Here is a 17583-nt window from a genome sequence, read left to right on the forward strand (position 1 = left end):
CTCTCTAGCTGCCAAGAGCACTTTTTACTATGCGCACCCAACCAGAGTGACGGGAGGAGCACATTTCAGAAAACGTGCTCAGCTCGTCGAGAAAATGCGATTTAAGCAATGAAATTAAAAATGCACCCAAAACCTAAACCAAACGTTGCAGGTGGTTATTTCTTCATGCGCAGTGGTCAACGCGGCACTCTCTAGCTGCCAAGAGCACTTTTTACTATGCGCACCCAACCAGAGTGACGGGAGGAGCACTTTTCAGAAAACGTGCTCAGTTCGTCGAGAAATTGCGAATTAAGCAATAAAATTAAAAATGCACCCAAAACCTAAACCAAACGTTGCAGATGGTCATTTCTTCATGCGCAGTGGTCAACGCGGCACTCTCTAGCTGCCAAGAGGACTTTTTACTATGCGCACCCAACCAGAGTGACGGGAGGAGCACATTTCAGAAAACGTGCTCAGCTCGTCGAGAAAATGCGATTTAAGCAATAAAATTAAAAATGCACCTAAAACCCAAACCAAACGTTGCAGGTGGTTATTTCTTCATGCGCAGTGGTCAACGCGGCACTCTCTAGCTGCCAAGAGCACTTTTTACTATGCGCACCCAACCAGAGTGACGGGAGGAGCACATTTCAGAAAATGTGCTTTGCTCGTCGAGAAAATGCCATTTAAGCCGTACAATTAAAAATGCACCTAAAACCTAAACCAAACGTTGCAGGTGGTTGTTTCTTCATGCGCAGTGGTCAACGTGGCACTCTCTAGCTGCCAAGAGCACTTTTTACTATGCGCACCCAACCAGAGTGACGGGAGGAGCACATTTCAGAAAACGTGCTCAGCTCGTCGAGAAAATGCGATTTAAGCAATAAAATTAAAAATGCACCTAAAACCTAAACCAAACGTTGCAGGTGGTTATTTCTTCATGCGCAGTGGTCAACGCGGCACTCTGTAGCTGCCAAGAGCACTTTTTACTATGCGCACCCACCCAGAGTGACGGGAGGAGCACATTTCAGAAAACGTGCTCACCTCGTCGAGAAAATGCGATTTAAGCAATAAAATTAAAAATGCACCTAAAACCTAAACCAAACGTTGCAGGTGGTTATTTCTTCATGCGCAGTGGTCAACGCGGCACTCTCTAGCTGCCAAGAACACTTTTAACTATGCGCACCCAACCAGAGTGACGGGAGGAGCACATTTCAGAAAACGTGCTCAGCTCGTCGAGAAAATGCGATTTAAGCAATAAAATAAAAAATGCACCTAAAACCTAAACCAAACGTTGCAGGTGGTTATTTCTTCATGCGCAGTGGTCAACGCGGCACTCTCTAGCTGCCAAGAGCACTTTTTACTATGCGCACCCAACCAGAGTGACGGGAGGAGCACATTTCAGAAAACGTGCTCAGCTCGTCGAGAAAATGCGATTTAAGCAATAAAATTAAAAATGCACCTAAAACCTAAACCAAACGCTGCAGATGGTCATTTCTTCATGCGCAGTGGTCAACGCGGCACTCTCTAGCTGCCAAGAGCACTTTTTACTATGCGCACCCAACCAGAGTGACGGGAGGAGCACATTTCAGAAAACGTGCTCAGCTCGTCGAGAAAATGCGATTTAAGCAATAAAATTTAAAATGCACCTAAAACCTAAACCAAACGTTGCAGGTGGTTATTTCTTCATGCGCAGTGGTCAATGCGGCACTCTCTAGCTGCCAAGAGCACTTTTTACTATGCGCACCTAACCAGAGTGACGGGAGGAGCACATTTCAGAAAACGTGCTCAGCTCGTCGAGAAAATGCGATTTACGCAATAAAATTAAAAATGCACCTAAAACCTAAACAAAACGTTGCAGGTGGTTATTTCTTCATGCGCAGTGGTCAACGCGGCACTCTCTAGCTGCCAAGAGCACTTTTTACTATGCGCACCCAACCAGAGTGACGGGAGGAGCACATTTCAGAAAACGTGCTCAGCTCGTCGAGAAAATGCGATTTAAGCAATAAAATTAAAAATGCACCCAAAACCTAAACCAAACGTTGCAGGTGGTTATTTCTTCATGCGCAGCAGTCAAAGCGGCACTCTCTAGCTGCCAAGAGCACTTTTTACTATGTGCACCCAACCAGAGTGACGGGAGGAGCACATTTCAGAAAACGTGCTCAGCTCGTCGAGAAAATGCGATTCAAGCAATAAAATTTGAAATGCACCTAAAACCTAAACCAAACGTTGCAGGTGGTTATTTCTTCATGCGCATTGGTCAACGCGGCTCTCTCTAGCTGCCAAGAGCACTTTTTACTTTGCGCACCCAACCAGAGTGACGGGAGGAGCACATTTCAGAAAACGTGCTCAGCTCGTCGAGAAAATGCGATTTAAGCAATAAAATTAAAAATGCACCCAAAACCTAAACCAAACGTTGCAGGTGGTTATTTCTTCATGCGCATTGGTCAACGCGGCACTCTCTAGCTGCCAAGAGCACTTTTTACTTTGCGCACCCAACCAGAGTGACGGGAGGAGCACATTTCAGAAAACGTGCTCAGCTCGTCGAGAAAATGCGATTTAAGCAATAAAATTAAAAATGCACCCAAAACCTAAACCAAACATTGCAGGTGGTTATTTCTTCATGCGCAGTGGTCAACGCGGCACTCTCTAGCTGCCAAGAGCACTTTTTACTATGCGCACCCAACCAGAGTGACGGGAGGAGCACATTTCAGAAAACGTGCTCAGCTCGTCCAGAAAAGGCTATTTAAGCAATAAAATAAAAAATGCACATAAAACCTAAACCAAACGTTGCAGATGGTCATTTCTTCATGCGCAGTGGTCAATGCGGCACTCTCTAGCTGCCAAGAGCACTTTTTACTATGCGCACCAAACCAGAGTGACGGGAGGAGCACATTTCAGAAAACGTGCTCAGCTCGTCGAGAAAATGCGATTTAAGCAATAAAATTAAAACTGCACCCAAAACCTAAACCAAACGTTGCAGATGGTCATTTCTTCATGCGCAGTGGTCAACGCGGCACTCTCTAGCTGCCAAGAGCACTTTTTACTATGCACACCCAACCAGAGTGACGGGAGGAGCACATTTCAGAAAACGTGCTCAGCTCGTCGAGAAAATGCGATTTAAGCAATAAAATTAAAAATGCACCCAAAACCTAAACCAAACGTTGCAGGTGGTTATTTCTTCATGCGCAGCAGTCAACGCGGCACTCTCTAGCTGCCAAGAGCACTTTTTACTATGCGCACCCAACCAGAGTGACGGGAGGAGCACATTTCAGAAAACGTGCTCAGCTCGTCGAGAAAATGCGATTTAAGCAATGAAATTAAAAATGCACCCAAAACCTAAACCAAACGTTGCAGGTGGTTATTTCTTCATGCGCAGTGGTCAACGCGGCACTCTCTAGCTGCCAAGAGCACTTTTTACTATGCGCACCCAACCAGAGTGACGGGAGGAGCACTTTTCAGAAAACGTGCTCAGTTCGTCGAGAAATTGCGAATTAAGCAATAAAATTAAAAATGCACCCAAAACCTAAACCAAACGTTGCAGATGGTCATTTCTTCATGCGCAGTGGTCAACGCGGCACTCTCTAGCTGCCAAGAGCACTTTTTACTATGCGCACCCAACCAGAGTGACGGGAGGAGCACATTTCAGAAAACGTGCTCAGTTCGTCGAGAAAATGCGATTTAAGCAATAAAATTAAAAATGCACCTAAAACCCAAACCAAACGTTGCAGGTGGTTATTTCTTCATGCGCAGTGGTCAACGCGGCACTCTCTAGCTGCCAAGAGCACTTTTTACTATGCGCACCCAACCAGAGTGACGGGAGGAGCACATTTCAGAAAATGTGCTCAGCTCGTCGAGAAAATGCCATTTAAGCCGTACAATTAAAAATGCACCTAAAACCTAAACCAAACGTTGCAGGTGGTTGTTTCTTCATGCGCAGTGGTCAACGTGGCACTCTCTAGCTGCCAAGAGCACTTTTTACTATGCGCACCCAACCAGAGTGACGGGAGGAGCACATTTCAGAAAACGTGCTCAGCTCGTCGAGAAAATGCGATTTAAGCAATGAAATTAAAAATGCACCTAAAACCTAAACCAAACGTTGCAGGTGGTTATTTCTTCATGCGCAGTGGTCAACGCGGCACTCTGTAGCTGCCAAGAGCACTTTTTACTATGCGCACCCACCCAGAGTGACGGGAGGAGCACATTTCAGAAAACGTGCTCACCTCGTCGAGAAAATGCGATTTAAGCAATAAAATTAAAAATGCACCTAAAACCTAAACCAAACGTTGCAGGTGGTTATTTCTTCATGCGCAGTGGTCAACGCGGCACTCTCTAGCTGCCAAGAGCACTTTTAACTATGCGCACCCAACCAGAGTGACGGGAGGAGCACATTTCAGAAAACGTGCTCAGCTCGTCGAGAAAATGCGATTTAAGCAATAAAATAAAAAATGCACCTAAAACCTAAACCAAACGTTGCAGGTGGTTATTTCTTCATGCGCAGTGGTCAACGCGGCACTCTCTAGCTGCCAAGAGCACTTTTTACTATGCGCACCCAACCAGAGTGACGGGAGGAGCACATTTCAGAAAACGTGCTCAGCTCGTCGAGAAAATGCGATTTAAGCAATAAAATTAAAAATGCACCTAAAACCTAAACCAAACGTTGCAGGTGGTTATTTCTTCATGCGCAGTGGTCAACGCGGCACTCTCTAGCTGCCAAGAGCACTTTTTACTATGCGCACCCAACCAGAGTGACGGGAGGAGCACATTTCAGAAAACGTGCTCAGCTCGTCGAGAAAATGCGATTTAAGCAATAAAATTAAAAATGCACCCAAAACCTAAACCAAACGTTGCAGGTGGTTATTTCTTCATGCGCAGCAGTCAAAGCGGCACTCTCTAGCTGCCAAGAGCACTTTTTACTATGTGCACCCAACCAGAGTGACGGGAGGAGCACATTTCAGAAAACGTGCTCAGCTCGTCGAGAAAATGCGATTCAAGCAATAAAATTTGAAATGCACCTAAAACCTAAACCAAACGTTGCAGGTGGTTATTTCTTCATGCGCATTGGTCAACGCGGCTCTCTCTAGCTGCCAAGAGCACTTTTTACTTTGCGCACCCAACCAGAGTGACGGGAGGAGCACATTTCAGAAAACGTGCTCAGCTCGTCGAGAAAATGCGATTTAAGCAATAAAATTAAAAATGCACCCAAAACCTAAACCAAACGTTGCAGGTGGTTATTTCTTCATGCGCATTGGTCAACGCGGCACTCTCTAGCTGCCAAGAGCACTTTTTACTATGCGCACCCAACCAGAGTGACGGGAGGACCACATTTCAGAAAACGTGCTCAGCTCGTCGAGAAAATGCGATTTAAGCAATAAAATTAAAAATGCACCCAAAACTTAAACCAAACGTTCACTGTTAAAAATGGCTGTGAAATCTACAGTTACTTACTGTATTAAACACAGTAACCGTACTGTGTATGATTATTACAGTAGAATGCTGTAATTGTTACAGTTACACCTCGTAAACATGACAAAATCACAGTAGGATAAGTATTACAGTGAGAAACACAGTACTCGAAGCATTACTGTAAATAAATCACAATAGCCAGTATAGTACTGTAAACAGAAAAGTAAACTACTGTAATTTTAATGTCAATGTCCACTGTTAAAATTGGCTGTTAAATCTACAGTTACTTACTGTATTAAACACAGTAACCGTACTGTGTATGATTATTACAGTTGAATGCTGTAATTTTTACAGGTAAACCTCGTAAACATGAAAAAAATCACAGTAGGATAAGTAGTGTAGTGAAAAACACAGTAGTCGAAGCATTACTGTAAAAGAATCACAATATCCTGTATAGTACTGTAAATAGAAAAGTAATCTACTGTAATTTTATTGTCAATGTCGTTGATGAATGAACATTGAAAGTTGATATTTAAATTTATATTCATATTAAAATTATTTCTCTAATATGTATATACATATATGTATACAGATATATATTATATATAATATATCTCATAATAAAATCAATGATTATCATATAATTTCATATAATCATTATGACTTTTAACTCAATGACTCACCATGGCATTTTTTTATTATCAACATTAAGTTCTTTTCTCTTTTCTTTTTCACTGGCGGACATGTACGGAAGAGAAAAAAAAGTCAGATTTTTTTTTCTCTTCCGTCACCCCTTTTGTTTTTTTTATTAACTGACCCTAACCATCTTCCGTAGACATGGGCTGATATGGGCTGACCTGAATTTATCTAATGAGGATCAAGAGATTTTCTTGCTTCGGTTTGTCAATCACGTCAAACTAAACGGGACAAATCGCGATCACAACAAGAGTATTTTACCGCCTGTTTTTTTTTTTTCCACCTTCTGCCTCGTTTTTCGGGTTTTCGTCCTGGCGGCGGCACACCAAGCACACTCCGCGACGTCCAGACACTCGATAAGTAAGCCTACCAGCACTTTCACTATAAGTAATAAAATAAAATAGTAATACATCAAAATGAATTACTCATGCAAGTACTGTAATTTCACCACAGCTTCAATCCCTGCATTTGTTCGTCATTTGAGGATTCACAGACATTTAGCTAACTTTAGATTTCCATGTGGGGTAGCAGAATGCTTTGCCACTTGTCACACACGTGGCGCCCTTCAAGCTCACATGTACCGCTGTCACAAGAAGACAGCTAAACCAGCACTTGAAAGGCAAATTGATGGAGTTGACTTGGCTTGCACTGTTGAAGGTTGTGGCTTTATGTCAGCAAATTTTTCAACCTTATGTGAACATCTTCATTGGCATATCAAAGATGGCAAAAAAGTGTCATGCCCCTTTACGAACTGTTCAAGGTATTTTCATGTCCGCTCATCCTTTTCCTCACACTTGAGCCGGAAGCACAAAAAGACTTCTAGTTCTCCATGTAGTGGCCATACTTCTACCAGTGCTACTAACATTACTAATGCCTGCATGAATACGCCATCAGACTGTGAACTTGGTCAAACTTTTGAGACAATTGTTGATGATGACACACATGATGAAGTGGACACACATGATTTTATGAACAATCTGGCCATGTTTTATCTCCGAATGCAGGCTAAAATGCTGCTACCAGCCAGTACAATTCAGACCATAATAGAGGAAATACAAGAGGTCCACAACACTGGTTTGACTTATCTTTTGTCTAGGATGCATGAAGAATTAACAAAGCTGAATGTGTCTGAAAGTGATATTAAGAGGCTTCTTGATGATCTCTCAAAAGATAACCTTCTGAAAATGTGCAATGAAGGAGTGTTTAGAACAGATCAACTTCGTAAAACATTCTTTAAGAGCAGATTTAAGTATGTTGAGCCAGCAAAGACTTACTTAGGCATTGATGCTAAAGGCAAAGAGAGGTTCTATCAGTATGTGCCCATCAAGGATACAATCAAATCACTCATCAGTCAAAGCTCTGTTAAAGAGCAAGCTAAAGCTGACACAGGAACTACTCCTGATGTTCTTGAAGACGTGAGAGATGGCAGAAACGTTAAAGATAATATACTTTTTCAAGAATCACCATCTTCATTGTCGATCATCTTGTATCAGGATTCGTTTGAAGTTGTGAACCCGCTGGGCTCAGGCAGAAAAAAACACAAAATATTGGCTATGTACTTGACACTTGCAGAGATTGCGCCACACAACCGGTCTTCCATTGATCCAATGCAACTTGTTATGTTGTGCAGAGAGGAGGATTTCAAATTTTTCGGACAAGAAAAAGTATTCTCCACTTTAGTCAGTGACTTAAAACAAATCGAGGAAAGTGGAATTGATTATGGTGATGGGGAGAAGATAAAAGGCTCTGTGATTGCCATTACTGGAGATAATCTGGGGTCACACAGTATTGGTGGGTTTACTGAAAACTTCAGTAAAAGCACACATTTTTGCCGGTACTGTGTCATAGATAGAGAATCTTTCCACACAGATCCCACCAAATCTGGTCCTAAAAGAACCATTGAGAGTTACAAAAAGAGTGTGGCACAGGTAGCCTCAAACCAGGAAATGACCAATGGAATAAAGTTTGACTCAGTTTTCAATCAGTTGAAATATTATCATGTTTGCCAGCCAGGACTCCCTCCATGTCTGGGTCATGACCTGTTCGAAGGTGTTGTTTCATTTGATCTTGCAATGTACATTAAACACTTGGTGAATGTGGGAAAACACTTCACCTATGGTCAACTGAATCAGACTATATCTCAGTTCACATACCTAGGCAGTGATTCAAATAACAAACCATGTGAGGTAAAATCTGATGGAGAGAAGTTGGGAGGGCATGCTGCTCAAAACTGGTGCCTCTTACGTCTCCTTCCTATTCTGATTGGAGACAGAATCAAAAATCCACTTGATGATGAGGTGTGGCAGTTATGCTTAAAGCTCAGAGAAATTGTGGATTTGATTTGTGCACCCAAGATCCATACCAACCAAGTGGCATATCTTAAGATTCTCATTGAGGAATACATCCATCTTAGAACTGCCACATTCCCAGAAAATACACTAAAGGCCAAGCACCACTATCTTGTCCATTACCCAGAACTCATTCTTCGGTTTGGTCCCCTCATTAGGTTGTGGACATTGCGCTTTGAAAGCAAGCACTCGTATTTCAAGCAATGTGCAAGAAAACTGCATAACTTTAAAAATCTCTGCAGTACCTTAGCAGAAAGACACCAGTTACTACAAGCATATTTACATACTGGTAGCTTATTTCCACCAACTCTGCAAATGGGCCAACCAAGTAGATTTGATGACCAACTGTACCAGATAGGCATTCAGAGAGCTGTCAGTCTTAAGGGTCTCTGCCCGGAACACACAATTGAAACACCCTCTGTCACTTTCAAAGGCACTCTGTACAAAAGAGGCTTAACTGTTGTAGTGGACCAAAATGACACAGGGTGTCTATTTGGGAAAATACTGTTGATACTGATAAATGAGTCAAACATATATTTTGTTGTCGAGCATTATCAATCTGTACCAGTTGTGGATCTTGGTGTGTATTGCTTACAAAGTAACTCTGAAGCACAGTATCAGTGTTTGACTGTGGACACGCTTGCAGATTATTACCCTCTTTCTGTATATAAACGATTTGGTCTTAATCTTGTTGCTCTGCATCATTCTGTGTTTCAGAAGAATGAGTAATGGACTCCATTAAGAAGGCAATACAGACAGCACTACCACAGCTAGATGAAGTGAAACTTGAAACTTTGGTCAATGAGTTGGTGACCAAAGTAGGTGTTGAAGTACCAGATGATCTGCAGTTCATTCAAGAAGATGACATGAAACATCTGCTCACACCCATTCAGTGCAGAAAGATTCTTCATTCCTTGAAAGGTGAGATTACATTGCTTCAATTAACATTAGTTTAGTTTAGTAATCCTTATTTCAAAGATGTAAACAAATAAATAAACAGAAAAAAACATCACTGAATTATGATTTCATAATGTCAGAGCATATTAAAGTCAAAGTCAAAGTCAGCTTTATTGTCAATTTCTCCACATGCCAAAGACACACAAAGAAACCGAAATTTCGTTCCCCACTATCCCACGGTGACAAGACATGGCCCACAATAGACAATCAAGTAAAACAAGTAAACAACAGCGTGCTGAATAAATAATGAATAAATAACACAACAAATAAATAAATAAATAAATAAGAGGAGCAAAAAGGAGCAAGTGAGCGTACAGCAGACAGTTTTCCTGCAATTTTGTTTGTTTTCTGCTCATTAATTTGTGACTTTAATGTCAGAGAATTTAAATCTCTTCCAGGTAGTGATTGATGGATTATTCAATAATCAAAATAAGTACCGTAATTTTTGGACTATAAGTCGCTCCGGAGTATAAGTCGCACCAGCCATAAAATGCCCCAAAAAGTGAAAAAAACATATATAAGTCGCTCCGGAGTATAAGTCGCCCCCCCACCCAAACTATGAGAAAAAACACGACTTATAGTCCGGAAATTACGGTACTTGCAGACTTGTATATGTTAATATGGGGTTATATACAAAATTTGAAGGATATTATTTTGTGGTATTAAACTGGTCACAATCATTTGTGCGCTTTCACTCGTGTGTAATGCAGGTCCCGCCGACCCCCAGCTAAGCCCTTCATCGCCTGAGCCACGGCCAGTTGGCTCTTCCAGCACATGCCCCATACTATCACCCACCAGTCCCATCTCTGCATGGGTGGACAGTTTTGAGGTGCCATGGAACAAAGTGAGGCCTACTCTTAGAAGAGCAGTAGATGCTGGTGAGAGGCCAGCTGTGGAGGACCGCCGACACTTGATAAGAGTCACCGTTGATGCAATGAGAGAGCATTCATTGAACCCTACTCGCAGAGAGTGTGTGGTAGTGGCAAAAGCTATAACTCAAAAATATCCAAATAGTTTTTTAGACAAAAATGAAGAGGGGGAGCTAATTGGATGTGGGTATTTTAGTGTTTTAAATCAGCTCAAGACCAGAGTAGAATATTTAAATCGTGGCAACACTCTTTCCCGTCTGAGGAAGACCAAACGCACCCAGAGAGATGATAAGGATGGTGATGATGACCAGCCAACAGTAGCTACATGCTTAAGAGTCGACAGTTATGGGTGTGTTCGTTGGCAGCCAGAGAACTATCCAGATGGGGAAACATCAGCATCATTAGAAGAAAAGAAGCTTGAGATGTTGGATATATTCAGCCAAGAGGGACTCAAGGGCAGTGAGAGAGGAAGAGTCGAAGACCTAATGGCAATCACTTATGCCAAGCAGCGGGAATGTATCAACGCAAACCCTCCCCCAAATATTCTGAATGTGGGTAAAGAGTGGCCATTTCTCTTTTCACATAAGTTCTTATTATCACATTTCACCACTCTCACCAATGTTGACATATACACAAGACTGAATGAAGACTTGGAGAAAAAAGGTAAAAGACTTCTGGATTTCTTCAGAAGTCAGATTACAAGGTGGGGGAAGGAAGTAAGAGCTGTCCTGAAGGAAGCTCGAAAGGAGGACCAAGAAGGAACTGATGGCCTATCAGCGATGCTTGTGATGTTGGCACACTTCAAAGAGCAAGAAGATTCACTTTTTCTCCTTGCTGATGTAAGCGCCTTATTTACGAAAACTTTTTTCCTAGAGATAATATGCCATCTCGTTTGTTTCAAGTAACTTTCCCCTTTACTGGCATTCATAGGTGACAACCACTCCAGCAGATGCAGAGGCCCAGCTGTCTCTCCCCATCACTCCAAGAATCATCATGCTTGGTAAGTTTCACATTGTACACAATGTTAATGAATCCTTTGAACATAGAGGCCACAAGCAAAGAAAGTCTAGTTCGGAAACAGTAGTGAATGCAGCTCGTCTCGCTTCATTCACTGTTTCTTCACTGGTCAGGATTTCCAGCTTGTAATACAAGGCTCACACAGACTTCAAAACCTGAACACACACACATAAACTGATACTCTCACGCTTGCGCTCAGACCACATAATGAACATTGCATTTGACATTGTCCTGCCCCGCTTGAAAAAAAAAAAAACAACTTGCGGAAACACTAAACACACACAAAAAAAAAGCTATGTTGAGTGCGAAAACTCAAGTTCATGCATTTTACTTCATACCTATATACTCCTACATATGTTCATTAATTTTCCAGAGTTTATTCATGTTCTGTTTGTGAACATTTGTCTCTGTAAATACTTCTCTGACTCTTGTGATCAAAAACGTTTATCTAAAGCTAAATATGAGGCTTTTATGTAAATAGTTTTCTAATAAACAATACATATAGAAACTTCTGATCAATTTGTATACATTTCTGGCAAAAAAGACAACTTGTGGGGCAGGATCAGTCTATTTCTGGGTTGAACCACACCCACTTCCGGGTTAAGCCCCATTCAGAGTACGGATATTGATAATTTAGTTGATCGAACAGATACAGATAATGGTGTACTCACTCATCCCGAGTAGCCAACTCATTTGTCATTGCTGCTATTTCAGATTGGTTGCTATACATGTCACTTTTTGTTCATCTTTCACCAACTCCGTTACTATATCTGCTCCTTTTATCTGTTTTATGTACTGCTTGGAAGATATGTATGCTCCCTGCCCTGTTTTTACAGTCATTCACCTGAAGCAGATCATTTATAAAATGGATTGCTGTGAAATATGATTTTTGTAATGTCTGACTTTAAGGAGAGACAATCCTGACTGCGAAAAAGTGGATGCTGTCGATCGAGGGGAGGGTCATCATCCCACCTGCTGCTCACCTGGCTGACTTCACCACTGCCTTGGCCACTCTCTTCGCCTGTTACTATGTTTTCAACCTGGAGTATCAGGTGGAAGCCTGCACAACACTGGAGTTTATTCAGAGGTATTAACTGATGAAATTATATACATAACTTTATTCTCACTGGCATTTTCTATATCTCTCTCTGATAATTGCAACACAGCGTTTGAATTCTTGCTGGCTGCCATTGTGTTCACAACTAACTACTTGTATCATAACTGAAATTATGTAAATACCTAGAGTAACAAGTCTTATTCAGGAAGTATTATCACCTCTTAATAGTAAAATGAATGTAATGCAAGTATAAAATACTGCAATATTGTATTTATTCAATTAAAACAATTTATTTTTATCGATTCTTTTAATTAATCCCCCCGCAATCACAGTTGTGATTTGCTAACAGATTACTCGTTGACATGTACATAATGTCTCAACCTCTAACTCCTATACTCATTTCATAGGTTTTTGGTCAGAATTAATCCTGACTCCACCAAGTGCAGTGCCAAGGAGCAGATGAGCCGGAAGACTGGGAGAGTGGTGAAGAGGAAGACGTCATACATGAACCCCCATGTGATCTCCTTCATCAGGGGCTTCATGGAGTTCAATTGGCTAACTGACTAGATATAGGTGAGGTTCAGATAATAACTTTTGCATAGAAAGTTCAAGATGGTTTATTGAAAGAAGTCATCTCAAATAGTTATGTTAACTCATGTGGTTGTTTTTTCCCCCATTAATTCTTAATGGCACATTCAACATTTCACATTTACGTCGTACCAGTTTGAAATTGTTTTTTCTCTCCGATTTAACTTGCGACATATTCCAATCGATTTTTAACCGTCTCACGAGTAATCGTTACATCCCTACTAATAATATAACTCCAACCTTGCTAATTGCATGAGTGTTCCTGCAGCCAGTGACACACTTCCTATCAGGAACAAGTATCTTACCATGACACCGACATCACCATCATAATTCTTAATGTGTTTTCTTCTTTAATTTCAGGGCTCCTGTTTTGTCCAAGCCCAAGGAAGTTTTGTCTGAAAGGTTTGGTAATGTGCTTTATGTTCCTGTTCACCAAAAAATACATGATCCCGTTAACAAATTTTTTGTCTGTAGTTAATTGAATTATTTTAGAATATGGGTCATTCTATTAATGATTAATATTGAATCACTGATTCAGCATTTAAATTGTACAGTGAGAAACTTAATTTACTATGATTACCTACTGTTCATAGTACTGCATTGCCATATACAATGCTGTTGTATGTATTGTATGTTACATTGTATGTTGTATGTGGTAATGACCACTTCATTTGTTTGTACATTAAATAAAGCAGTAATGTAAACACAACTGAAATCGCAGTATTTCATTGATATTCATTCTGCAGTTAAACAACTAATACTGTAAATGCAACTGACATCACAGTATTTAACTGTTATGTAGCATACAGTTAAACTACCTAATACTGTATATACAACCAAGCCCACAGTATTTGACTGTTTTTTGTTTTACAGTAAATACTCGAATACTGTAAAGCTCATCTACTGTAATATGTATTTACAGTAAGTTACTGGTTAATTGCTACCAGTTAATAACTGTAAAGCGTTTTAACAATAACTTACTGGTTAATTGCTGCCAGTTAATCACTGTAAAATGTTTTTACAATAAGTTGCTGGTCAATTGCTGCCAGTTAATTGCTGTAAAATGTTTTTACAATAAGTTGCTGGTCAATTGCTGCCAGTTAATTGCTGTAAAATGTTTTTACAATAAGTTGCTGGTCAATTGCTGCCAGTTAATTACTGTAAAGTTTACAGGAATTTTTTAACAGTGTTGCAGGTGGTTATTTCTTCATGCGCAGCAGTCAACGCGGCACTCTCTAGCTGCCAAGAGCACTTTTTACTATGCGCACCCAACCAGAGTGACGGGAGGAGCACATTTCAGAAAACGTGCTCAGCTCGTCGAGAAAATGCGATTTAAGCAATGAAATTAAAAATGCACCCAAAACCTAAACCAAACGTTGCAGGTGGTTATTTCTTCATGCGCAGTGGTCAACGCGGCACTCTCTAGCTGCCAAGAGCACTTTTTACTATGCGCACCCAACCAGAGTGACGGGAGGAGCACTTTTCAGAAAACGTGCTCAGCTCGTCGAGAAATTGCGAATTAAGCAATAAAATTAAAAATGCACCCAAAACCTAAACCAAACGTTGCAGATGGTCATTTCTTCATGCGCAGTGGTCAACGCGGCACTCTCTAGCTGCCAAGAGCACTTTTTACTATGCGCACCCAACCAGAGTGACGGGAGGAGCACATTTCAGAAAACGTGCTCAGCTCGTCGAGAAAATGCGATTTAAGCAATAAAATTAAAAATGCACCTAAAACCCAAACCAAACGTTGCAGGTGGTTATTTCTTCATGCGCAGTGGTCAACGCGGCACTCTCTAGCTGCCAAGAGCACTTTTTACTATGCGCACCCAACCAGAGTGACGGGAGGAGCACATTTCAGAAAATGTGCTCAGCTCGTCGAGACAATGCCATTTAAGCCGTACAATTAAAAATGCACCTAAAACCTAAACCAAACGTTGCAGGTGGTTGTTTCTTCATGCGCAGTGGTCAACGTGGCACTCTCTAGCTGCCAAGAGCACTTTTTACTATGCGCACCCAACCAGAGTGACGGGAGGAGCACATTTCAGAAAACGTGCTCAGCTCGTCGAGAAAATGCGATTTAAGCAATAAAATTAAAAATGCACCTAAAACCTAAACCAAACGTTGCAGGTGGTTATTTCTTCATGCGCAGTGGTCAACGCGGCACTCTGTAGCTGCCAAGAGCACTTTTTACTGTGCGCACCCACCCAGAGTGACGGGAGGATCACATTTCAGAAAACGTGCTCACCTCGTCGAGAAAATGCGATTTAAGCAATAAAATTAAAAATGCACCTAAAACCTAAACCAAACGTTGCAGGTGGTTATTTCTTCATGCGCAGTGGTCAACGCGGCACTCTCTAGCTGCCAAGAGCACTTTTAACTATGCGCACCCAACCAGAGTGACGGGAGGAGCACATTTCAGAAAACGTGCTCAGCTCGTCGAGAAAATGCGATTTAAGCAATAAAATAAAAAATGCACCTAAAACCTAAACCAAACGTTGCAGGTGGTTATTTCTTCATGCGCAGTGGTCAACGCGGCACTCTCTAGCTGCCAAGAGCACTTTTTACTATGCGCACCCAACCAGAGTGACGGGAGGAGCACATTTCAGAAAACGTGCTCAGCTCGTCGAGAAAATGCGATTTAAGCAATAAAATTAAAAATGCACCTAAAACCTAAACCAAACGTTGCAGGTGGTTATTTCTTCATGCGCAGTGGTCAACGCGGCACTCTCTAGCTGCCAAGAGCACTTTTTACTAAGCGCACCCAACCAGAAGTGACGGGAGGAGCACATTTCAGAAAACGTGCTCAGCTCGTCGAGAAAATGCGATTTAAGCAATAAAATTTAAAATGCACCTAAAACCTAAACCAAACGTTGCAGGTGGTTATTTCTTCATGCGCAGTGGTCAATGCGGCACTCTCTAGCTGCCAAGAGCACTTTTTACTATGCGCACCTAACCAGAGTGACGGGAGGAGCACATTTCAGAAAACGTGCTCAGCTCGTCGAGAAAATGCGATTTACGCAATAAAATTAAAAATGCACCTAAAACCTAAACAAAACGTTGCAGGTGGTTATTTCTTCATGCGCAGTGGTCAACGCGGCACTCTCTAGCTGCCAAGAGCACTTTTTACTATGCGCACCCAACCAGAGTGACGGGAGGAGCACATTTCAGAAAACGTGCTCAGCTCGTCGAGGAAATGCGATTTAAGCAATAAAATTAAAAATGCACCCAAAACCTAAACCAAACGTTGCAGGTGGTTATTTCTTCATGCGCAGCAGTCAAAGCGGCACTCTCTAGCTGCCAAGAGCACTTTTTACTATGTGCACCCAACCAGAGTGACGGGAGGAGCACATTTCAGAAAACGTGCTCAGCTCGTCGAGAAAATGCGATTCAAGCAATAAAATTTGAAATGCACCTAAAACCTAAACCAAACGTTGCAGGTGGTTATTTCTTCATGCGCATTGGTCAACGCGGCACTCTCTAGCTGCCAAGAGCACTTTTTACTTTGCGCACCCAACCAGAGTGACGGGAGGAGCACATTTCAGAAAACGTGCTCAGCTCGTCGAGAAAATGCGATTTAAGCAATAAAATTAAAAATGCACCCAAAACCTAAACCAAACGTTGCAGGTGGTTATTTCTTCATGCGCATTGGTCAACGCGGCACTCTCTAGCTGCCAAGAGCACTTTTTACTTTGCGCACCCAACCAGAGTGACGGGAGGAGCACATTTCAGAAAACGTGCTCAGCTCGTCGAGAAAATGCGATTTAAGCAATAAAATTAAAAATGCACCTAAAAACCTAAACCAAACGTTGCAGGTGGTTATTTCTTCATGCGCAGTGGTCAACGCGGCACTCTCTAGCTGCCAAGAGCACTTTTTACTATGCGCACCCAACCAGAGTGACGGGAGGAGCACATTTCAGAAAACGTGCTCAGCTCGTCCAGAAAAGGCTATTTAAGCAATAAAATAAAAAATGCACATAAAACCTAAACCAAACGTTGCAGATGGTCATTTCTTCATGCGCAGTGGTCAATGCGGCACTCTCTAGCTGCCAAGAGCACTTTTTACTATGCGCACCAAACCAGAGTGACGGGAGGAGCACATTTCAGAAAACGTGCTCAGCTCGTCGAGAAAATGCGATTTAAGCAATAAAAATAAAACTGCACCCAAAACCTAAACCAAACGTTGCAGATGGTCATTTCTTCATGCGCAGTGGTCAACGCGGCACTCTCTAGCTGCCAAGAGCACTTTTTACTATGCGCACCCAACCAGAGTGACGGGAGGAGCACATTTCAGAAAACGTGCTCAGCTCGTCGAGAAAATGCGATTTAAGCAATAAAATTAAAAATGCACCTAAAACCTAAACCAAACGTTGCAGGTGGTTATTTCTTCATGCGCAGTGGTCAACGCGGCACTCTCTAGCTGCCAAGAGCACTTTTTACTAAGCGCACCCAACCAGAAGTGACGGGAGGAGCACATTTCAGAAAACGTGCTCAGCTCGTCGAGAAAATGCGATTTAAGCAATAAAATTTAAAATGCACCTAAAACCTAAACCAAACGTTGCAGGTGGTTATTTCTTCATGCGCAGTGGTCAATGCGGCACTCTCTAGCTGCCAAGAGCACTTTTTACTATGCGCACCTAACCAGAGTGACGGGAGGAGCACATTTCAGAAA

General features: G+C 41.8%; 1 protein-coding gene across 2 annotated transcripts; it reads left to right on the forward strand.

The window, feature by feature from the left end:
* Window positions 1-6205: 6205 nt before the first annotated feature.
* On the forward strand, window positions 6206-13620 carry LOC125982094 (sterile alpha motif domain-containing protein 3-like). Of its 2 annotated transcripts, XM_049742284.2 has the most exons (5): window positions 10214-11088; window positions 11180-11249; window positions 12176-12353; window positions 12731-12896; window positions 13272-13620. In XM_049742284.2, the coding sequence occupies exons 1-4, from the start codon at window positions 10315-10317 to the stop codon at window positions 12888-12890; spliced, it is 1182 nt and encodes a 393-aa protein (XP_049598241.1). In that variant the 5' UTR covers window positions 10214-10314; the 3' UTR covers window positions 12891-12896; window positions 13272-13620. The 2 variants fall into 2 exon arrangements, 1 of the variants encoding a protein (XP_049598241.1); XR_007486267.2 differs by lacking the exons at window positions 10214-11088; window positions 11180-11249 and adding an exon at window positions 6206-6435.
* The last annotated feature ends 3963 nt before the right edge of the window (window positions 13621-17583 follow it).

The sequence above is a fragment of the Syngnathus scovelli genome, chromosome 15 (assembly GCF_024217435.2).
Source record: "Syngnathus scovelli strain Florida chromosome 15, RoL_Ssco_1.2, whole genome shotgun sequence".
Taxonomy (NCBI): domain Eukaryota; kingdom Metazoa; phylum Chordata; class Actinopteri; order Syngnathiformes; family Syngnathidae; genus Syngnathus; species Syngnathus scovelli.